Genomic DNA, 24,134 nt, shown 5'->3' on the forward strand with positions numbered 1-24,134 from the left:
TGTGTGTGTGTGTGTGTGTGTGTGTGTGTATATTTGCTCACTTTAGTCTCATCCCAAATAATTCTCGAAATAACCATCTGAAATGTTAATTACATATTTCTAACTTAAACTAATATATAACCACTAACTTACACTAATACATAACCACTAAAATTCTAAGTGTTTACCCTAAGTCTAAAATCTTTAAAACTATACATATATCAGAAAGCAACAGATATAATAAGGACCAGTACTGTCATGTGCAACTTTCGTGTCAGTTAAATATATCCATGTTTGTATTGGTCACAAAGTAAAGTTAAAGCTACTACAACAGATCATCATCATCAGAATGAGAACACTGCTCTAGTCCATCAGCAGAAACACATAATCATTGGTGACTAATCTGCCTACATTTTAAAACAAAGGCTTCAAAGGTGTTATTACGATGTGAACAGACTGAACAGGTTTCCACATTTCACACGCACCATCCATAAAAAACTCTGAAACTCAATTCATGGTTTTATCACAATTTATTACCAGTACTCAGTAGGAACAAAATAATCTTCAGGTGATTACTTCTGTTTTTTCTGTTTCTTAGTTTGTCCACTTTTCTTTTGTCCTTTCTTTCTCTTCTTAATGAGAACAGCTTTTTCTCCAATAAACAAACTTTTAGAAGGTCCGACATTTTTTGAAGCAAAATTAAGTCCCTGCTTATTAGGTTTACTGACATTCTTCAAGCCGGGATTTGAATTTGATTTTAATTTTTCTTTATTAACAGAGCGCATGACTCTGAGTTTTCTTCCCATCAGTTCAGAATTATTTAATTTCAGAGCAAGATGAACAGCATCTGTATTCTGCAATAAAAATTAATATATTAATTTCCACTAGAAATTCCTCTGCAAAGGAACTACTAAAATTGTGACCTGAATGGATTAGAACAATTTTCCAGCTTGCCCACAGACTTCTATTTCCATCTCAATGAGAGCCAATCCCCTGGGTTACACCGGCTGTGCTTGAAGTGCTGTTTTCATCATGATCCTCACGAGTCTTCCCCAAGGAAGCACTCAACTGCCTTGTCACAACCTGACAGGCTTCATCTTTCTCATTGTAAAAGGGGAGTTTTGGCCAACGATCTTGGTTACATGCAATCTTTTAAACCACTGAACCCCCCACCCCAACCCACAGGCTCTCTGCAGAAGCCCCACGGTGTTAGCTGACTTGAGAGAAGGGAACAGTCTCTGAGATGTTCAACTAGATGCCTTACAGCCCTCTGTTTAGAGAGTAACAAATTCTATTACTCTTTTATTGTAACATAAAACCACTAAATGCTAACAGTCCTGAATATTCATGACATTTTTGTTAAGGACTTCACCACCTGTCAAGTAAGAGTAGACAGCAGAGAGACAGGAAGTTTACTCCAACGCAGTCAAGACAGAAACAAAAGGCTATGCCCACCTCTGTCAAAAGCTCTCTGGTAATAAAACACAGCAAGAGTACTAAACATGGCCACATCTCTTTAATGAGGGAGCAGAAGGCAAGCTGAGCGCAAAGCGCAAGCCGACACCTAGCAACCCAACCCCCATTATCCCCAGTAGGATGACTGTGAGATTCCTCAGGTGTTCTTGGTTGCCCTTAAACTAAGGGAACGCAACCCAAGGAATGGGAGAAGATATTTGCAAATGATATCTCAGATAAAGGGCTGGTATCCAAGATCTATAAAGAACTTCTCAAACTTAACACCCAAAAACCAAATAATCCAGTTAAGAAATGGGTAGAAGACATGAACAGACACTTCTCCAAAGAAGATAAATGGCTAACAAACACATGAAAAAGTACTCAACATCACCAGTCATCAGGGAAATACAAATCAAAAGCATAATGAAATACCACCTCACACCAGTTAGAATGGCAAAAATTAACAAGATAGGGAACAACAAATGTTGGCAAGGATGTGGAAAAAGGAGAACCCTCTTACCCTGTTGGTGGGAATGCAAGCTGGTACAGCCACTCTGGAAAACAGTATGGAGGTTCCACAAGAGGTTAAAAATAGAGCTACCCTATGATCCAGCAACTGCACTACTGGGTATTTACCCCAAAGATACAGATGTAGTGAAAAAAAAGTGACACATGCACCCCAATGTTCAGAGCAGCAATGTCCACAATAGCCAAACTGTGGAAGGAACAGAGATGCCCTTCAACAGATGAATGGATAAGGAAGATGTGTTTAATAAACACAATGGAATATTACACAGGCATCAGAAAGGATGAATATCCACCATTTGCATCAACGTGGACAGAACTGAAGAGGGTTAAGCTGAGTGAAATAAGTCAAGCTTGGAAGGACAATTATCATATTTCACTCATACGTGGAACATAAGGAATAGCATGGAGGACTACAGGGGAAGGGAGGGAGAACGGAATGGGAAGAAATCAGAGGGAGACAAACCATGACAGACTCTGGGCTCCGAGAAACAATGTGAGGGTTACAGGGGGTGGGGTGGGGAATGGGGTAACAGGTCAATGGGCACGTGTTGTGATGAGTACTGGGTGTTACACACAAATAATGAATCGTTGAACACTATATCAAAAACTAATGATGTACTATATGCTGGCTAACTGAACATAATAAAAAAAAAAGAATAAAAACTAAGGGAAGGGGAAAACAAATGGTTAACTGAGATCACAGGATATGAGTGTCCATCGGTTTATAAATGTCTTAGTCATTCACAAAGAGAAAGCATCCTTATCAACAGCCTAAATTCCAGAGACCCATGGATTCAGTTTCCTGGAGCCCTAACATCACCCTCCCCTCCACAGTGAGGTGGGAAACAGAGGCAGAAGGAAATGTAAATAAAATCAAAATTTGTTTTTAACCTGCAACCTACTGACAAATACTTGGACAGGCAGAAGATAACATTCCTCCAGGGAACTCTCAACTACATTAATGTTAATGCCTCACTAGAGGGAAAAATAAACTTCCTTAGCTTGATAACTGCCAGGCCTACAGGATCCTGGGAGTCTTCTTTACCATAATAAAGTCCTTTTGGACACCTCCCTTTGTCCTTTCCTCCCCTAACTCCCAAGTATTTAATCAGCTACCTCTCACACTTAAAATGCAGTCCTTTCAGGCTTCCAGTCCCTTGCTTTCATAAAATCACCTTTCTGCGCCAAAGACATCTCAGGAATTCCTTCTTTGCTATCAGCACTGCATCCCAACACCAACATTCCAAAAACAATGGGGCTCAGGCTTTTCATCTGGACTCCTAGCTTCAGAGCAAACTTGGTGAGTGCTTTCTCTTCTCTTCCTTTACTCTCACTTCAGAGGTTTTATTTTTATTTTTTTTTTTAAGATTTTATTTATTTGACAGAAAGAGATCACAAGTAGGCAGAGAAGCAGGCAGAGGGAGAGGAGGAAGCAGGCTCCCTGCTGAGCAGAGAGCCGGTTGCGGGGCTCGATCCCAGGACCCTGGGATCATGACCTGAGCCGAAGGCAGAGGCTTTAACCCACTGAGCCACCCAGGCGCCCCTCACTTCAGAGGTTTTAAAGGAGTACAGTCTAACTGGAACACTTCCATTGCTCAGGCAATCCTTTAGCCTGTGGCTACCTTACCAGGAGGAGAAAGTCCACCTTTTGGCTAGAAGTTAGTACCCTGGCGGAAACCTGATGCCTTCTCTTATTCCTGTCCTCCTACAAAGTTGTCTGTCTTGGGCACGGGACAGCCACCTCAGTGACTAGCACGGCTGCCAATCTTAAGACCGATGTGAGGTTTCCTCCCCATTGGTCTAAAGTGATCAGGTCCACATCTGTGGTCTAGCAGCTTCTGGCCAGACCACCTCCACCGAGAGCCATAAGAAACCAATACCCGACTGAATTAAAACCCAACTGGGGAGGTTTCCTAGAGAAGCTGGCTCTAAAGACTACGTGTGTTAGAATGTCACTTAGATCATGATGATGTCAGTCTTTCCTGTTCTGTCACTGTCCTCTACTAACTACTTAAATCATAAAATTGGATAATTTCCCCTTGTAAAATTGGTTTTCTAGTGTTTTCCGTGGGTCAAAAACAGCGGGTTCTTCATGGCCTTCACAGCAAGGCAAACTTAGTCCATACACCAGGCCTAGGATGCATCTGGTCACGTTTTGCGACCGGCCTGCCTTCATGATAAGGCAGGATAGTGATCAATAGTGATTTCCATTTGAGGGACACCTCTGGTAGCTCTGACACCTGGAACCTCTGACACACCCCGTGCGGGCTGCCACCTGGGAGCCAGCTGAGGTAGGGGTCAGGTTTGCAAGTTGTCTGTGCTTTGTCTTCCACTTGCCTTCTGCTCCCTGATCATCTTGACCTAGTCGGTAATAGCCTGTTGGGAATCTACCCTAAAGAAGTAATCAAAATCTGCCAGCAAATATTTGAAGAAAAAAACCAACCACTCCAATTTCATTATTACAGGGAAAAGGGAGAACGCTGCAAATTTCCAACATCAAGGAAAAGACAGTATAAATTATTTTACATCACTCGATGGAACGTACTCACACAATAGAAAACAACTCAAAGCAGGTTGCAAAATGTGCTATATGTTCACAGATACAAGTTCAACTATATATAAGACACACAACCTGAAAGGAAACGTATTAATGTGTGCTTGTAGGGGGAAGAAAAACTTAAGTGCCATCAGGTAGTATGTATCTTCTAATAATAATAGGCATGAAACACTGGGTAATAGCTAAACATAACCAACTTTGTATAAACACTAAAATTTCCTTCTACCTGCATGAACTGTCAGTTCTTGGAAGGAATGTCCTTCCAAGACATTCCTTAATGTCTTAATGTCCAATAGCGAAAACATTATTTAATAACATTACTGTGGAAAAAAAGGGAACTAGCAAGGCTTTTGGGGAGGTGCAACCACAGGAACAATTCTCTATTATGGCAGGTATGAGTTCAGGTTTCTGAAGATGGAATCTGAACGTGATGGTGACCGTGATGTCTGAGTGATGTCCAGCACATTTCAGAGGACAGTGACAATGCACTAGTCTCCCATACCTCAAAGAGCACATAGCCAAACCCTCTGCCGACTCCAGTAACTCGGTCTCTCACAATCCTTACTGCCACAATACTCCCACAATCCAAAAAGTGTTCCTCAACTGCAGATTCTTCAATTTCTAAAAACAAATTCAACCAAAGTGCAAGTAAGGACAGGATCGCCTTAGAAAAAGCTGGAGATGCTAAATAATATAGCAAATTAATATAATATAGTTAATAGAGCAAGCCCCATGAAAATCAGTCAAGTTAACATTCTATGCTTTTTCAAGTTAGTCTTAAAACATTGTTTACTCTGTTATTTTAATGATAAATGGGTACTTTTATTGGTTTAAACAAACTTACTGTATGGGAGATTCCCCACAAACACTGATCTCTTGTCTCTCTGAAACATAAAGAGGGTTGATAAAAATCACTGGAGCAGAAAATGGAAGTCATCCTAAAATTCACTCTTGCCCTCACCCCACCTATCTGACTGGTCTCCATCTCCTGATTTAACCACACACCAGTCCCGTTTGATTGTTTCTTCCATCTTCCTGCCCGAAAGTGAGTGAGCATCGGAGGAAGGAGCTTTCTGTTCACACTTTGCTCTGACACGTGGCAGTGCTCACAAAGGGCGTGATAGACTGGCCAGCTCTCTCCGTGCTGGGCTAGACAGCAAGTATGTTAGGCTTTGCCAGCCATGTGGTCTCTGTTGTAACTCTCCCCTCTGCCTGTCACAGCACATTAACACATAATCTGATGGGTACAGCTGTGTGCTAATAAGACTTTATTTAAATTAACACAGGCTGGGGTGCCTGGGTGCCTCGGTCGTTAAAGCGTCTGCCTTTAGCTCAGGTCATGATCCCAAGATCCTGGGATCAAACCCAGCATCAGCATCAGCATCCAGCTTCCTGCTCAGCAGGAAGCCTGCTTCTCCCGCTCCCACTCCCCCTGCTTGTGTTCCCTCTCTCTCTCTCTGTGTCTCTCTCCCTCTGTCAAACAAACAAATAAATAACACAGGTGGCAGATGGATCTGGCCCTCAGGATGGGTCAAGGATCAAAGCCAGAGAGGTCTACCAGACCTTGGTCATTTCTCAGCTAGGTCACTGACACCCAACTCTGATTCTGTGCTGAGCTCTTATAACGCAGCCTTCATTCACTGTGAGAGACCTTTGTAAATTGCAAATCTCCTGCATTTAAACCTGTGGGACTGCTCCTGGACAAAATCCAGACTCCTCAGCATGGTGGACCACAGTCCTCATGATCTGGCCCCTCCTACTTCTCCAGTAGCAACTCTTACTGCCACTTCTCCTCACAATCTACCTGCTAATAACTGTATCAAGCTCTTGCCGTTCCTGAAGCAAATTAAGTTTCCGCCCCCACCACATCTACTGTTTAAAATTTCTTGGGCCTAGGTAACACTGACTCATCTTTCAAGTCTGACAGAGCTTCTGTTCTCCTGAAGCCTTCCTTTGTCCCTTCTTGCTGGCACTTCCCCAAGTCAAGCGTCCCATTTCTAAGCTGACAAAGCATCTTGTGTATTTATTATAAAACAGCCAATCTGTTTGTCTTCACCTCTAACTTCTAAAGGACTTCACCTCTGAACTTCTAAAGGACTGAGACTATATATATGCATCAGCCCTGCATGCCTGACACCGGGTAGAGACTCAAAAACAGTTTAAGGAGCAGTTGAACTTTCTTGATCTCAGTACAAGAAATAAGGTGCTGGCCCTGATGGTCTCCAATCCCTTGCAGGCTACCTCTCTCTGATTACTTGATCTGGGGTAGGGGGGCAGGGAGAACTGTGCTCTCAGAAGCTGTTGACTGAGGTCCCTGTGCCACTCTGGGCCCCAACGCTGTGACCACACAGGGCAAAAGTGTTTCCTTCTTGGCTTCCCTCACACTCACCGCTGATTCCACTCCTCTCTTAGCAAAAGCTCAGAAGAAAGCATTTCTCCCTCTGAGACTCTAGTGAAGTTCTTTAAACAACTCCAGTACCACTTACAGATGAAGTCTCAGATGCAAGGTCAACTCTAATCCGAAATCCATCTGCAATTAGGGCGCCATTGCTGCATTACAAATATGAAGGGGGAAGAGGGCCGTTAAAAATGAGCACAACTACGAACTGTAATATTCACTCTAAAGTCAAACCAAAGAATAAAGCACATGTGCTCAGACATACTCAAACACAATCATTCTGCTTAAATCTAGAAGAAGTGAAATTACCTTTTCAATGCTTTTGTAGCAGCGCTCTCATCCTTAAACACTACATAAGCATTAATATTTTTCTGATCAGGATGAATTTTACGTCTGCACAACAAAAAAAGACAATATGAAATCTGTTAATCTCAAAGTCACTAAAACAATACGGCTTGTTTCCTACTCACTCTCAATCAACATATATGACAAGAATTCCAGGGGAAGTTTTATATCTTTTAATAAGTCTTTGATAACAACTCAAAAAATAACACACAACTTTATACATGTCACCTGTGCCTTATTCATCACCGATCATTGTGAGAGAGCAGGCCCCCGTGCCATGCTATAAAGCTAGGAATGAGACTCTTAGATGCAGCTCTGCACCTAACACACATGTAAACAGATGTGACAGCTAACTTGACCTGTCCTTTTTACGGCAAAATGGAAACTACACAAACGTGTTCAGCTTAGAGAAATATTAAAGATCAATATCCTTGCGGCCATTACCCACCCCAAAGCCTCTGTCTGTGCCTCCCCTCCTTCAAAGGTAACTACCACCCCAACTCTTACAGAAACCATTTCCTTGTGTGGCTACACAGTTTTACCATTCAAGTATGTATTCCTTTATTTTATTTTGTTTTGTTTTATTTTATTTATTTATTTTTTAAAGATTTTATTTATTTATTTGACAGAGAAAGAGATCACAAGTAGGCAGAAAGGAAGGCAGAGAGAGAGAGGGAAGCAGAGTCCTTGCTAAGCAGAGAGCCCGATGCAGGGCTCGATAACAGTACCCTGAGACCATGACCTGAACCAAAAGGCAGAGGCTTAACCACTGAGCCACCCAGATGCCCCACTTCATTTTATTTTTTTATTTGAGAGAGAATGAGCGAGCAAGAGAAGCAGGGGGAGGGGCAGAAGGAGAGAGGCAGACTCCCCACTGAGTGGGGAGCCTGATGTGGGGCTCGATCCCAGGGCCCAGAGATCATGACCTAAGCCAAATCTAAGAGTCAGACACTCAACCACCTGGGCCACCTAGGCGCCCCTGTGGGGTTCTCCTTTTCTCTCTCTACCTTACTGGGTTTTGTTGGGTGCAAGCCCACAGTATAATTCAATGTGTAGCTCTGTCCTCCCTATTTCCTGGCAAACTGGTAGTCAGATCCAGAGGTCTGATGGGACTCAGACTGGACCCCTTTGTCCGGACTGGAGGTAGTGCTATGTTCTTTCAACGGGAAGCACGCTGTGACTCGTTTTTACTCTTCTATAAAAGAGTACTCTGCTGTAATGACAGCAGCTATAGCTGTTCCGTGCCTACACCCACTAATTCACTAGGTTTGCAGAAAGGTCACATAATTTAGATGTGAACAATCAGCAAAAAGGGCCTAGTAATGATCACTGATTCTCTCTGAAGCCATGGACCTACTATCTTTGAAGTAGCAAAAATGCTAAAAAACAAATGAGTACCATCAAAAAAGGTACTGGAAATGTCAGGGCATTTCTCCTGGCATTCTGTAATAATATGCTACACTGAGAGTTTTACATTGATAAAACCAGCTACAATTTACTGAATGCTTCATACCGGGTACCATGTTAGACATTTTATGTATTTCATTTAATCTCACATCTCTTGACATGGGTGTTACTTTTCTGATATTATGGATAAGAAAGCTGAGACTCAGAGAAGTGCCGTGATCACAAGGCAAGGAGTGGCCAGCCTAGGACTTAAAACAAATCTAGCTGACTCAGAGAGCTCTTCCTTCAGTCCTGCAACCTGGTAACATCCTAGTCAGCATGTCCTAGGGCAATCCTAGTGTTGTAATGTTTGCATCCTCCCCAAATTTGTAATGTTGAAATCTATTTAATGCCCAATGTGATGGTAACAGAAGGTGACACCTTTGGGCGTTGCTGAGGTCATGAGGGTGCAGTTCTCATGAACAGGACAAGGGCTCTTAAAAAAAGAAACCCCAGAGAGCTCTTAGCCCCTTTTTTATCTTACAGCTTAACATTTTTATCTTACAGCACAAAATGTGAGGCACAGTGAGAAGGCACTGGCTACGAGTCAGGAAGCTGACCCTCAACAGAATGCAGTCATGCTGGCATCCGATTCTGACCTGCCAGCCTCTGAAACTGGGAAATTTCTTTTGTCTGTAAAGCCATTCAGTCTGTGCCATTTTGTTATCGCAGCCTCCACGGACTAGGACAAACCCCAAGACAACCTAAATGGAAAATGACTTTAAAACTCTTAATTGTACTGTTACTTTGTGATAAAAGACCCTTACATAGCACAGGGAATGAAGAGGGCCAAGAATGCAATACTGCTCCTTTCTATGTGGCAAGAACATGTTTTGTATCAAGGCTGATGACTTAAAAACACTAATGACATTTAGAGTTCTACTTCTACCTAGAAGATAGAAAGCCAGGAATAGCATCATTCCCACCCTAACAGTAAGAAGCCAGACATCCTACGACATTGTGACTTTTGTTGAAGTCATCAGAGCTGAAGACAAAGGGAAACCAAGCAGCCTGAAAGCTAAGGAAAGACAGGCCCATCAGAGAGAGGAGGCAGCTCTGGCTCACAGGACAGGTGACAGACAAGCCAACTGGACCGATTTCAGCTAGGATTTAATAATTGCTAAAGCCTAGTGTGGGCCGGGCCTGAAATGAATCTTTTCGATGCTGCCAACCCAGGGACGCACACCCACTAGCAGTCTCTGCTCCACTGACCTCTGCCGGTGTCCCCGGGAATGACTGAGGGCAGGCGAGAGCCCAAAACAACCACGGGGTGTGGGATGCAGAAGAGAAGAGCCAAGGCTCCCGTGGGAAGGGCACAAAGCCCCACCTCGATTCTCCCTGCGGAGAGGGAGAAGCTGCTGGGGCAGAGGCAGCAAACTCTGTTACCCCCAGAGTACCTACCGCAGGGCAAAGAGTGGGAAATGTTCTCCAGCACGAGACCCACCAAAGGCACAAGACAGTGTGGCTGCCACAGGAGGGAAGGCCAGCTGGGTGTGCACAGATACACAGATATGGTCTGCCTGCATATGAAGCTGAACCAGGACAACAGAGAACCCCGCTACCCCCAACCAGACCACCCAAAGACAGCACTCTCTACATTGGATCTTCAGTAAAATTTAAAACTTTTGCTCTTCAAAAGACACCCTTAAGTAAGTTAACCACAGGCTGGGACAAAATATCCAAAACATATACACATCAGAGAAAGGTCTTACGGGGCGCCTGGGTGGTTCAGTGGGTTAAAGCCTCTGCTTTCGGCTCAGGTCGTGGTCCTGGGTTCTGGGATCGAGCCCCACATCGGGCTCTCTGCTTAGCAGGGAGCCTGCTTCCCCCTCTCTCTGCCTGCCTCTCTGCCTACTTGTGATCTCTTTCTCTGTCAAATAAAAAATTAAAAAATTTTTAAAAAAAAAGAAAAGAAAAGAAAAGAAAAAGGTCTTACATCCACAATAAAGAGCTCTATACAAGTCAGGGCACCTGGGTGGTTCAGTCGGTTAAGCATCCTGATTTCCCATCAGGTCATGATCTCAGGGTTGTGAGACTGAGCCCTGTACTGGGCTCCACACATGGAGCCTACTTAAGATTCTGTCTCCCTCTCCCTCTACCCCTCCCCACTCTCCAAAAAAATTAAAATTAAAATTAAAAAAATTAAAAAGACAAGCTGCCAGAAAATGGGTAAAATTTTTGAACTGACACTTCTCCAAAGACTAGATACAAACAGCCAATAAGCCCAAGAAAAGACACTCAGTATCTTCAGTCATCAGCAAAACAGAAATTGAAACCACATGACAAACCTTCTGAATGGCTAAAATTCAATGACTGACAACAAGTGTTGCTGAGGATGTGAAGCAACTGGAGTTCTCACACAGCTGGTAGAATGTGAAACGATGCGACCACATTGGATATTAATCTGGCAGCTTCTGAGAAAATCGACATATACCTACCACAAGACCCAGCAATCCCACACCTCCAGATACTTTAGGAAGAAAAATAATTTGTACACCAATGTTGTTAGAATCTTTATTCATGACAGCCCCAACCTGGAAATAACCTGAATATTCATCAAACTGGTCACTGGATGAACACCTTTTGGCATAGCCACACCATGGAATACTACTGGTCATTTAAAAAGAAAAAAAAAAAAAAAAGAACGAGCCACAGAACAACCAACAGTAGGAGCGAATCTCCAAACCATCATGCTGAGCAAAAGAAGTAGGTAAGAGTACCTCCTACATCATGAGTCCATTTACATAAAATTCTAGAAAATGCAAACTAACAACAGAGACAGGGAGAGGGTCAGTGGTTGCTTGGGGATGGGAGGGGGTGATGATACGCAGAGTGATGAAGTAGTCAGTATCTTGAGTGTGGCAATCACTTCATGAGCACATACATATGCTTAACCCACAGAATTGTAGATTTTAAACATATGCAGTTTATTGAAGATTAAGTTATATCTTAATGAAGTAGAAACACAGCTAAAAGAATTGACTATATGAAAAGAAAAGTATGTTTTACATGGCAAAAATCCTCCAAGCAAAAGAGCAACGGAAAATATTTGTTAAATCACTAAAGGCTAATTTCCTCAACATTCCACATCAGTGAGAGACAATTCAACAACCAAAAAAATGGGCAAATGATAGTAACAATTCAGATAAAAGGACACACAAAAGACTCCTGAATATATGAAAAGATGCCTGCTCATAAGAGAAATGCAAATTACAAGTATCACTTTTCAACTATCACTGAAAAGCTCAAAAACATATATTTGTAAAGGGAATACACATAGGTTACCAGAAATACATAAATACACATAGGTTACCAGAAATACACATAGGTTACCATCTCTGAGATAGCAGTCAAAATGACAAATGCAAATACCCTTTTGGCCAAACAATTCCACTACTAGAAGTTTATCCTAGAGATAATTCTCGCATGTACAAAATCACATGCAAACAAGGTTATTCACTCAAGCATTGTCTGTAATGGCCACAAGACCAGAAAAACACCTCAACGCCCACGAGAGGAGAGTTTGTTGACACAAGTTATCATATACCTTACAGAACACAGAGATGCTCTGAAAAATAGGGAAGCAATTTTTACACTGATAAACTGATCTTCAGTTTACAGTAAGTGGAGAAAAGGAAATGTGGAGTATACATACTGAATACCACTGTGTCAAAAGTTATGTGTGGGGGGAAAAACGTGTATGTGTATCAACTTGTAAATGCATAAAACATCTCTAGGAGGTTATACAAAAAAGTAAGAATAACAGCTGCCCACGGCAGGAAACTGGCATAGGGAAAAGGTCTAGGAGAGAAACTTTTTACTGCATGTGCTTTTTTGTTTGTTTGTTTTTCAAAGTAGGCTCCATGCCCAGCATAGAATCCAACGCAGTACTTGCACTCACAAGCCTGAGATCAAGAGTTGGACTCTTAACTGAAAGGTTAAGGTGCCATGAAAGTCTATTATTTAGACTCTCATGGCACCATGAAAGTCTATTATTTAATACAACTATATCTATAGATGTAATCTGTATACTTATTAATATATCTATATCTAATACATACAACTCTGCTTGTAAAATCCACTATTTCATGTCCTTAGGAGAAAACACCAACATTAGGGATTAATAGGAAACCCTGCACAGAACTGAAGGCAAATGAGAAATAAAGGTTGAATACTTTGAACTTACATGTTATAATTCAATTATATTTCAATTTTTAAGATTAATGAGAAATAAAGGAGTAGTAAGGAAACTTGAATGTCTTATCCTTGGCAGCAGGTAGATAGAGAGTAGGGGAAAATCCCCTGAGAATATGAATCACAAGCCACACTACCAGCATGGTCCCCAAACCCTCAGAGAGCTTGAAGTGGTCTTGGGCTGGCAGTACCCCTAGGTGACTGACAGACACAAACATTCTCTCTGGGAAAACCTGACCAGCCAACAGCAACTATGGGGCATTCCTGATTTTCAGATACACCCTGCTTCAAAATGTTAAGATATGGGAAAATGTGTGCCTTAGAACTGACAAAATACAGTATTTATGATTTACACTGGAATAGCTAGGCACAAAACTTTCTTTTTTTTTTTTTTAAAAGATTGTATTTATTTATTTATTTGACAGAGAGAGATCACAAGCAGGCAGAGAGGCAGGCAGAGAGAGGGGGGAAGCAGGCTCCCCACCAAGCAGAAAGCCCCATGCGGGGCTCGATCCCAGGACCCTGAGATCATGACCCAAGCCGAAGGCAGAGGCTTAAACCACTGAGCCACCCAGGTGCTCCGGCACAAAACTTTCTTATTCTCTTTCAAACACTATGCTCAATTAAATGTCCTTGAAATTTCTCATGGCACATTTTTCTAATAAGTTGTTTTATAATACTTTCTGTCACTCTACCATTTCTTGTTAAGGCTTAAAGACAAACATTTGAAAAGTTTATATGCTATTACAAATATAAGAAAATGGTCGAGTACAATGTCTTACCCAAATATAAAAACCCATGAAAACATGATCTCAACTTTTAACCAAAATTTAAGAGAGTTTAAAACTACTCCCTTTTTGTAATTATAAACTTACTTTATTGCTGCCAACTTTTTGGACAAAGTTCCCTCTGCTGGAATCTTTTAAAAGAGGAAAAAAAAAAAGTATTAAGGAAAATTTATTATTTGAAATATTACTTCAAATTAATTGTATTTTAATTCATTGAATTCTAAATATCTTATTCTGATGTGATGTGATTAAAAACATTCAAGGGAAATACTGCATCCTCTCCTAACGTTATATGAACGAGACCTGGTGGCTTAAGACAAAATCTTCCAGTGATAGAGGGCCCTATTCAGATTTCATAGTCATTAACCCTCCACCTAGATGGAAGTAAACAGAATGTGCCCTCCAACTGTGTCAGATGATTCAAGGAGCCTCTGGTCATGAGGAAGCACTGAAGTTGAAAATGCGTATGAAAAATATAAGGAAAACATTTATTAAGTAAGTTGGAAAAAGGCAACATTTCTAAATTAATATTTTATGATAAATTCTACAGGATTTTAAATATACTGAACTAAACTGGTAAATAATGTAAAGACATACTATTTCATCCATATGCTAAGAGTTGATATGCTATATGCCAGCTGGCAAAACAAAACAAACCAAAAAAACACCACCAACAACATGGTATCTTTAATTGGCCAAATAGGGGAAACCCCCTTTATATTCAAGCTCACTTACCTTCAGTCATACACATTATTCCTTTAGTACTACCTAAGAATGAAGGAAAAACCTGACCAGGGTTTTTCCCTGACAACTTTATGGAAGAGATGGAAATTCAAGTCAACAACTCTGTCAGTGATGTTCTGGAAACAAAAGTCAAATATCCACCCTCCAACAACGGTATCATTTCACTATGTGAACTCAATAAATTATGAAGAGTCCAAGTATCAATACTATATACTGAGAACACTTCTTCTCTTGGGCTAGATTTGGACCTATTGACTCAAAAGACTGTGTTTCTCCACCTCACTAATACCAACATGTTAATAAGTCTGACATAAATGCAATACATTTTAAGATTTGCAACTTCATGGTGGTGAAAACACATACCAGAGAACGAAATCGTACAGATTCTATTTGTCCATATTCTCTGAAAAATGACTTCAGCTTCTAAAACAAAAAAGTATACATATACTTTAGTTTACTTTCAGAACATCAAATAAGTGTTATATAAAAGATTGAGAAGTAATCTGATAATTATCTTATCTGATAATCTTTTACTGCCAGGTTTTATTTTAAGAATATTTCAGGAAAAAATGACTATTCAGTTGGAAGACAAAAAAATTCTTCTGAAATTTATACATATGCACATGTATATACATATATATATTCATAAGAACACAACTCAAGAAATTGTTACTACGCATAAGGTACACAACACTTCTGTCCTTCAATCTTTACTACATGTAAACTATAAAAGTAAAGGGGTTTATTTTGGGTTTAGTGACCCCCACACAATGGAAGAAACTTAGGATGTATTCATTCATTTATACAACATTCATTGAACCTCTTGCTATGCACTAGGCACAATTTCAGGTTTATATTCTAGTTATATGTAACAGAAGAGACAGTTGGAAGAAAGAAAAAACTGGGATAGAAGGCCACCACAACACATCAAGTAAGATTTACAAAAGACTGAATCAGGGCAGTGACTATGAAAATGGAAAGGAGAGGGTGTGTACTGGAATCAATCCATAGAATGATTAATGTAGTCATTTTAATGAAGTTAAATGTTAGTAATTATTAATTATGCACTTATTCAATAAAGGAAGAATATCAATAAAGAGTAAACAAAGTTTGATAATGTCTCTGAATCTTTACAACATGCAGGTTACACACTTACCTTCTTGTTACATGTGACAGGCAAATTCCCAACAAACACAGTTCTCTCATTCTTTAATCTCTCCTCCTCTTGGTTGATTTCAATTTTCTTCCTTTGATTTACAACTGTGTGATCTACATCATCAAGTACTTTTTTATCTGCTACTTTAATACCAGATTGAGAATTACTCTTTTTTTGTTCCTGTTTTTGATGAATTTCTTCTTCTAAATCAGCACTTGCTAGGGCATTTTCCCTTCACGAGGCAAAAAAAAAAGGGGGCAAAAAGAAGAAGTAAGAGTCATGGAAGTCAGGTATATTTGACAAAGCACAAGAATCAGAAATATTTCCCGGGGCGCCTGGGTGGCTCAGTGGGTTAAAGCCTCTGCCTTCGGCTCAGGTCATGATCTCAGGGTCCTGGGATGGAGCCCCGCATTGGGCTCTCTGCTCAGCGGGGAGCCTACTTCCCTTCCTCTCTCTCTGCCTGCCTCTCTGCCTACTTGTGATCTGTCAAATAAATAAATAAAATCTCAAAAAAAAAAAAAAAGAAAGAGAGAAATTCCCACTTACTTCTGGCTTTCCCAAATATAAATGTATGATTCATAAATATATTTAAATTTAAAAAGCAGCATTATCAAAAAGTAACTGGGATCTTCAGAAAACTCAAGATTAGAAAAAAAATCAAGCTCAATTTTTTAAAGATATGTTAAAACTGTCATGTAACAGCAGAGCAACCAAACTTCATTTCAACAAAAGTTGGTTCATTTAAAGTTCTTGGGAGATTTAGTTTACGCTCTATGAATGCCTAGTTTCACTCTTGCCTCTAGAACTCTAGGGGAACTGCTGCACTCCGCCTATAAAGGTTAATATGGGCTGCGAAATACTTAAAAAAAAGCAATCTGGTCAACTCACAACCTAGTCAAACCAGACTTCCTATTTATAATAGTTCTGTAATAACTAAAGGACTACTTGTTAAAAGTACATTCTAAGATGGTGCATGTGGATAAGTGAGATCTGAGCATCTCTCCTAACAGAGAACAGGACCAGGATCTTCATTTTTTTTTTTCCTTAAAGATTTTATTTATTTATTTGACAGAGATTAGAAGTAGGCAGAGATGGGACGCCTGGTGGCTCAGTGGGTTAAGCCGCTGCCTTCGGCTCAGGTCATGATTCCAGGGTCCTGGGATCGAGTCCCACATCGGGCTCTCTGCTCAGCAGGGGGCCTGCTTCCCTTCCTCTCTCTCTGCCTGCCTCTCTGCCTGCTTGTGATTTCTCTCTGTCAAATAAATAAATAAAATCTAAAAAAAAAAAAAAAAAAAAAAGAAGTAGGCAGAGAAACAGGCAGAGAGAGAGGAGGAAGCAGGCTCCCTGCCGAGCAGAGAGCCCGATGTGGGACTTGATCCCAGGACCCAGGGATCATGACCTGAGCCGAAGGCAGAGGCTTTAACCCACTAAGCCACCCAGGCACCCCCAGTGCTCAGTGCCCCAATCTTCATTTTTTTAAGTTTGTTTTTAGTAATCACTACACCCAGCATAGGGCTCAAACTCACGACCCCCTGAAATCAATAGTCACATGCTCTTCCAACCAAGCCAGCCAGGTGTCCCTGGGGGCTAAACTGGGTAAGTGAGATCAATAAGGAGACAGTTGTAATTGAATGTATCTGAGAAGACAGCAGAGCAACTAGAGAAAGGAAGAGATTTCAATTAAAATCATCATCAGGACTTAGCAGCTGATTAGATGTGTAGGGAAGACAGAGTATAAGATGACTCCCAAGTCACTGGTTTTGGCAACTGTAAAGTTGGTGGTACCACTCGTGGAGAGAACAGGTCTAATGAAGCATTCTGAACTTGAAGTGCAGCTGACTCTTGAACAATTTGTGTCTGAATTCCACTTACAACTGCCTTTTTTCCCAATAAATACATTACAGTTCTATAAATGTATTTTCTCTTAAGATTTTCTCATTAACACTTTTTCTCTAGTTTATTTTTTTTAAGACTTTATTCATTTATTTGACAGAGAGAAATCATAAGTAGGCAAAAAGGAAGGCAGAGAGAGAGAGAGAGAGGAGGAAGGAGGCTCCCTGCTGAACAGAGAGCTCAATGCGGGACTCGATCCCAGGACCCTCAGAGCATCACCTGAGCGGAAGGCAGAGGCTTAACCCACTGAGACACCTTGGTGCCCTCTAGTTTACTTTATTATAAGAATATATACTATATATAACATAAAATATTTGTTTAACAATTGTTTATAGTACTGGTAAGGCTTCTAGTCAACAGTAGGCTCTTAGCAGTTAAGTTCTGGGGGAATCAGAGTTCTATTTGGATTTTTTACTGTGTGGAGGTCGGTGCCCCTAACCATTCCACTGTTCAAAGATCAACTATATATAGAGGAAGATACAGGTGCAAATCCAGCAGGCAAACAGATCAGGAGAGAAGAGAGAACAATGCAGCCATGGGAATAAAAGATATTGCTCAGAATGAATGGTAGAGAAAAGGCCAGAGCAGGTGACCAAATGGAATCCTGAGGAAAATCAACACTTACAGGGCAGTCAAAAGAAAAGGTACGCACAATAACACTGAGAAGAAATGGATAAAAAAAGAGAATCAGAAGAGACTGCTATCAAAAAATCTAACAGCTGCAGAAAGAAAAGCAGCCATGTGAAATGCAAGACAGGACTTGAGACAAAGGCTTACTGTCTATTAAATACGTCAACTAGGTCAGGATGGCTCCACTGAGCACTGTTTCAGAAGTTTGATCAGATCATAGAAAAACAAACACAACAAGATGGGATTGGGAGGGAGACAAACCATAAGAGACTCTTAATATCACAAAACAAACTGAGGGTGACTGGGGGGAGGGGTAGGGAGAGGATGGTGGGGTTATGGACATTGGGGAGGGTATGTGCTATGGTAAGTGCTGTGAAGTGTGTAAGCCTGGCGATTCACAGACCTGTACCCCTGGGGCTAATAATACATTATATGTTTATAAAAAAATTAAAAAATAAAAATAAACCACAACAAGCAAACAATCAGACTAAAAGTTCATGGAAGATAAAACAGATCCAGAAAAGGAAGAGAACACAAGAATCACATTTTTCTGAAAGCTTGACTATGAAGAGAAAGACCAAGGGAATTGTAGGTAGCAAACGGGGAAGCAAGACTATAGACAGGGTTTGGTTTTGTTGGATTTCTCTTTTTAGGATGAGAATCTTGAGCACATTTGTATGGTAGACAGAGAAAAGACACAGGAAAAAGAAGAAAATGCATATACCTGATAGCACAATCCCTAAGGAGGCAGATGAGGCCTGTGCTATTATACACATCACAGGTTACTGAATTCATCTTGGACAAAAAGGAAGACACCTTTCTCTAAGAGAAAGGGAAAGAAATTAAGGATGTGCATAAAAAGTAGTGGTTAGTAACTGTTAGCAATTAATAGCTCTCTGACTTGGTAACATCACCTGGGGAGAGAGAAACAAGAAATTAAGGGTTTGAAGAGAGTGGCTTCATGAGGAAAGTTACTCGGGAATGTTGTGATGTTACTGCAATTTGGATCTTTTCTCTTTTTTAATTATTTATATTAACATAGAATGTATTATTTGCCCCAGGGGTACAGGTCTGTGAGTCATCAGGTTTACACACTTCACAGCACTCACCATAGCACATGCCCTCCCCTATGTCCATAACTTCACCATCCTCTCCCTACCTCCCTCCCCCAGGCAACCCAAAATTTGTTTCCCGAGATTAAGAGTCTCTTATGGGGGGCGCCTGGGTGGCTCAGTGGGTTAAGCCGCTGCCTTCGGCTCAAGTCATGATCTCAGGGTCCTGGGATCGAGTCCCGCATCGGGCTCTCTGCTCAGCAGGGAGCCTGCTTCCTTCTCTCTCTCTCTCTCTGCCTGCCTCTCAGTGTACTTGTAATTTCTCTCTGTCAAATAAATAAATAAAATCTTAAAAAAAAAAAAATTAAAAAAAAAAAAAAAGAGTCTCTTATGGTTTGTCTCCTTCCCTATCCGATCTGGTTTCATTTCACTATTTGGATCTTGATCAAATAAACTGTAAAGAAAACTTTTTTAAGCTAATGGCAGAAATCTGATCTCTGACTTAGTAAGTTTAAAAAAACAAAACTCACCTTCTTCACGGCTGAAATATTTACAGATTCAGATTACAGATCTCAGATTTGCTTCCACTTAGTGGGGGAGCTATGAACGGGGTAAAGATGAAAAAAAACTGGACAAGTGTGAGTAACAGCTGACGCTGGGTATATGAGGTCCTCCTCATCCTTTTTAAATTTTGGAATGTACATGAAATTTCCCATAATAAAGTTTTTAAGCTTTCTTGGTAAAAATGAGAACTATGAAATGAGGAAAAAATGAGTATCGCAGGTCCAAGAAGCCTAATTCCTCTACCGTCTAACTTAACGTCAACTTAAGAGGATTCTACTAACCTGCTGGCCACCCTTTTGTCTGCGTCAGAAAGTTTCTTCTTCGCTTTCATGTTGTTTGAAAGTCCTTCCAAGAGTGGTCTCTGAATTCGGGATGTCCTTTCTTCCTCCTCATCCCGTTTCCTTTTCCCGGTGTTCCCCTTTCAAAAATTGAACTTACGTTTGACCCCTCATCTTTTTCAATCATTTAGGAGTCTTTCTAAATTAGCAAGTTTTCTTTCCCACTGGATGTCCAGCAAGGAAACGTGACTTCACACAAGGAAACGTGACTTCACCTGCCCCGCCCTGGAAGCCAGACCCGCGAAGCAGACCGCCGCTCGGGAGAGAACGCGGGGACTCACTTTAGGCACCGGCACGTACACGGGCTGCAGCGGAGGCTCCGAGTTGCTGAAGAGGGACGCCAGCCGAGCCGCGCGGTCTCTGGAGGGCCGCCGGCCCTGGAACAAGCTGCCGGAGACTTGTCCAACCACATAGTCTCCTGTCAGATTCCCGCCGACGCCGCCCTCCGGGTAGTCCCTAGACACCGACGCCACAAGCTCAGGCGCGCCGCGCCGCGCCCCACCGTTTCAACCGCCCGAGCTCCCAAACGCCCACCTTCGCCCAGGCAGCCGTGCCACGCGCCACTCACCCTTCCACCGCACCTCCCTTTTTCCTCCGTTTGGTCTTCCCTTCCACCGGCATGCTCACCCCAAGGCTTCCTACACAGCAGCCCTCGCAGCCGCCCGCGCTCGCACTGCCGGGCCCCGGCCACTTCCGCTCCCGGGCCACGCCCCTTCCGCTCCAGGCAGCGTGGGAGCGGGAGACTCCGGCCCTCTTGGGGCAAGGCTTCCGGCAGCGGGTTGGATCTCCTCAGGTTTGAGAGAAGCTCTCCTTGGAGTGAAGGAGTCTTCGGGAGTCCTGAGACCTGAATTAAAAATAACCACCAGCCAGGCGGCGTGCAGGACTTCAGCCCAAGCGGACGGAACACACGGTCGAAAACCCCCGAGTCGCTGACGATGGGGGAGAGGGGTTTACCAAGAGCGGAGGTTACAGGGATGTCGGCTACGTAACATTAACGTTTGATGAATCAGCATCAAGCGTTCGTGGGTATTCTTTGCATGGCTCTGGCAATTTTTCTGAAATTTGACACATTTCAAAGTTAAGTTTAAAGCAGTGGAGGCTCCAGCCCTACCCTGCTCTGCCCTATTCTACCAGATCCTTGGCACTCCGAACTCCTGCTATTTTCTCAGCCTAACTTCCAGACTCCTGTCCCTCCAAACCGGCACATTATACCCTTTTTTATTTCTTGTTATTCCTTCACCCAAAATTATGTCTTTACTCATTTTCATCTGCAAAATCCTCTCCATTCTTCAAGGCCCAGCTGAGATCTCACTTATGATAAGTTCTCAGGTATTTGCAATAGATTTTTTCCAACCCTTCATCAAACCCTCTCTAGATGTCTAGATGTCTGAATGGGTGTCTTATCCCATTTTGTACCCCTATTTGCTGTACCTAGTGAACACAGGTAAACTGATTTTTAGGTAACAGAAGATAAATACTAGATTATAATTAGATAATTGAATCCAGAACTTTGGTGGTTAAATCGGATTGAATTTTGACTCTGAGTATAGACCTGCTTTCTGAAAGCTCTTAACAGAAGTCATTGAGAATATAGCTGACCTTACATAGACCACATCAGAAAAATGGTGAAAAAAAATATTCATCTGCTTGGCCATGGTTTTGTTTTCTGAGTCTGAATTAGGTTTCCCCTAATTGTGACCTTGCAGTATTTCACAAAAGATGGGACAAATTGTCCCTGTTTGCAATTCAAGTATCTCCCTCCATCTATCCTACACAGTCCAATGAAGAAATTCTTTTTCCTTCAGAATGTCTCCCAATCCCATCCCTTCCCTACTCTCTCTAGCATTATTCCAGGAATCATCTTATCTGTAGCACTGCAACCTCATCACATCTGGCCTTTCCTGACTCTTCCCTTCCTTTTTACCTACACATTCCACTTCCAGATGAATTTCCCTTGAACGTTACTTCAAGGTTTGCATCTCCTCTTTGCCACCCTCCTGTCACAATTCTCATATGCTCATTCATCTCATATGCTCATTCATCACCCACTTTAAACATGTATGCACTGGTTTTCCCTGACCATCCAGTTTAGCACATATTTTATTAGGCCTGACATCTAGTACTTCCACAACTAAACCAGGAAAGTATTCCTCCTGGGTATTACATCTAATATACACAAAACCTATCATGATGTTAGCCAAAAATCCCTGAATAGTAGTTTAAAATTAAGAGAAAGGTGGAGAAATGGATCCAGAAAAAATGAAAGGCAGCACACATTTCTAGAGGACAATAATTAGTGAGGAATAAAGAAGCTTGATTGGAGAGTTAAGAAATGATCCCCACTGCCATTCAGAACTGGTTTTTAAGTGTTTGGAGGTCACTTCACTCCCTTTTAAGAGTTTAAAATATAAAGTAATTTCAGAGGAAAGAACACACAAGGGGTGCCTGGGTGGCCCAGTCTGTTTATGTGACCAACTCTTCATTTCAACTCAGGTCTTGATCTCAGGGTTGTGAGCTCAAGCCCTTCACTGGGCTCCACACTGGGCATGGAGCCTACTTTAAAAAAAAAAAAAGGACAAAAACTTTGTAAAAAATGTTAATGGTTTTATCTGTGCTGCTTCAGCTTCTCCAATCTTCCCAGGATAAGAAAATTAAGAAGATCTCTCAGTTTATTTCAGTAGGGAAAAAAGTTTTGGAAAACACTGCAAAAAAATACCATATCCTCTTAATTTTAAGCTAGGTTGGTAAAACCTAGTTCAGGAGACCAGATGAAAACTCAAGTCAAATTCTGGTAATACCAAGAAATTCTCAAACTCTCCAGAGGAGCTGGGGAGAAGGGAGAATTGTCAGGAAGGCAGAAAGGCTCAAGAGTATAAACCTCAACTCCAACAAAGTTCAGAATCGGTCCCTTTTAGAGCACTGTTTCTGTAACATACAAAGTAGGTTGTATTAGTAGTTCCTTGAAAAACAAGGTTTCATGACCAGGCAAGATTGAAAACAGTAGAGGTAAAGGAAGTTAGCCAGGTGTTTCTTCACAGGCCACCTCAGTTTTTAATATGCTAACAATGAATCTCTGTGGGGAAAAAGTGCTATATGTGGCATAGATACTTGACAACTCCCAAAGCATTTCCAGGAACCAGTATTCTAGGACTTCATTTTGGGAGCACTGTTCCAGATTTTAAAACTCATCCCTAAGAAGTTAAATTTCTGTAAACATAAAAAAAGGGTCATCCCAAAGGTAACTTAAAACGATACATTTGAGGGCGCCTGGGTGGCTCAGTGGGTTAAGCCGCTGCCTTCAGCTCAGGTCATGATCTCAGGGTCCTGGGATCGAGTCCCGCATCAGGCTCTCTGCTCAGCAGGGAGCCTGCTTCCTCCTCTCTCTCCCTCTGCCTGCCTCTCTGCCTACTTGTGATCTCTCTCTGTCAAATAAATAAATAAAATCTTTAAAAAAAAAAAAAAAAAAGCAATACATTTGAGCTTTTTAGGCCTTAAAAACTGTTTTAAGAAAGGACTGTCTCTTGGTGGAAAGTTCATTAAATGGGGCAAAAAACCTAATTACCAATTTTTTTTAAATGGGGAGAAAAGCAGTGGTTCTCAACTCAGATGCATATTAAAGTCACTGGAGACCTTTAATACATGTCTCCTCCTAGACCAATTCAGTACAACTCCTTTGGGGCAACAGCTGCCCCACCACTACCACCACCACCCTGGGCACAGTACAGAGTGCTGACTATTGTTTTAACAATGCCCAGATAATTCCAATGTGCAGTGCAGCAGAGTACGCTAAAAGTCAAAGTCCAAAGAAATGACAAGACAGAAAAAAGGGAAAAAATCTGCTGGTGACGGTTCCACATGTTAAAGAAAATAATTTTTTTTCGTCTTTAGACAAATCTCCAAGTCATAAATATTCATGTTCAGAATCAAGCAAAACAGTCTATAGAGTGTATATACAATGATAAAAATTGCCTAATAAATCCTGTGTCTGGTTAATGAACTTTTAATTTTTATAGGTATAGTAAGTACTTCCTCTTTTTTGGTATGCCAGTGAACCCCTTCTGCTAATA

General features: G+C 41.5%; 1 protein-coding gene across 2 annotated transcripts; it reads right to left on the reverse strand.

Moving 5' to 3' along the window:
* Window positions 1–490: 490 nt before the first annotated feature.
* Window positions 491–22,457, reverse strand: RBM34 (RNA binding motif protein 34). Of its 2 annotated transcripts, XM_032311889.1 has the most exons (11): window positions 20,636–22,453; window positions 20,349–20,523; window positions 20,011–20,147; window positions 15,591–15,822; window positions 14,798–14,857; window positions 13,778–13,821; window positions 7,227–7,310; window positions 7,006–7,069; window positions 5,364–5,403; window positions 5,022–5,140; window positions 491–833 (listed from the first exon to the last, which is right to left on the reverse strand). In XM_032311889.1, exons 1-11 carry the CDS (start codon window positions 20,686–20,688, stop codon window positions 552–554), a joined length of 1,290 nt encoding a protein of 429 aa, XP_032167780.1. In that variant the 5' UTR covers window positions 20,689–22,453; the 3' UTR covers window positions 491–551. The 2 variants fall into 2 exon arrangements, 1 of the variants encoding a protein (XP_032167780.1); XR_004278488.1 differs by lacking the exon at window positions 491–833 and having other exon boundaries at window positions 5,092–5,140; window positions 6,909–7,069; window positions 20,636–22,457.
* Window positions 22,458–24,134: the final 1,677 nt, after the last annotated feature.

Source organism: Mustela erminea, chromosome 14 (assembly GCF_009829155.1).
Source record: "Mustela erminea isolate mMusErm1 chromosome 14, mMusErm1.Pri, whole genome shotgun sequence".
Lineage (NCBI taxonomy): Eukaryota > Metazoa > Chordata > Mammalia > Carnivora > Mustelidae > Mustela > Mustela erminea.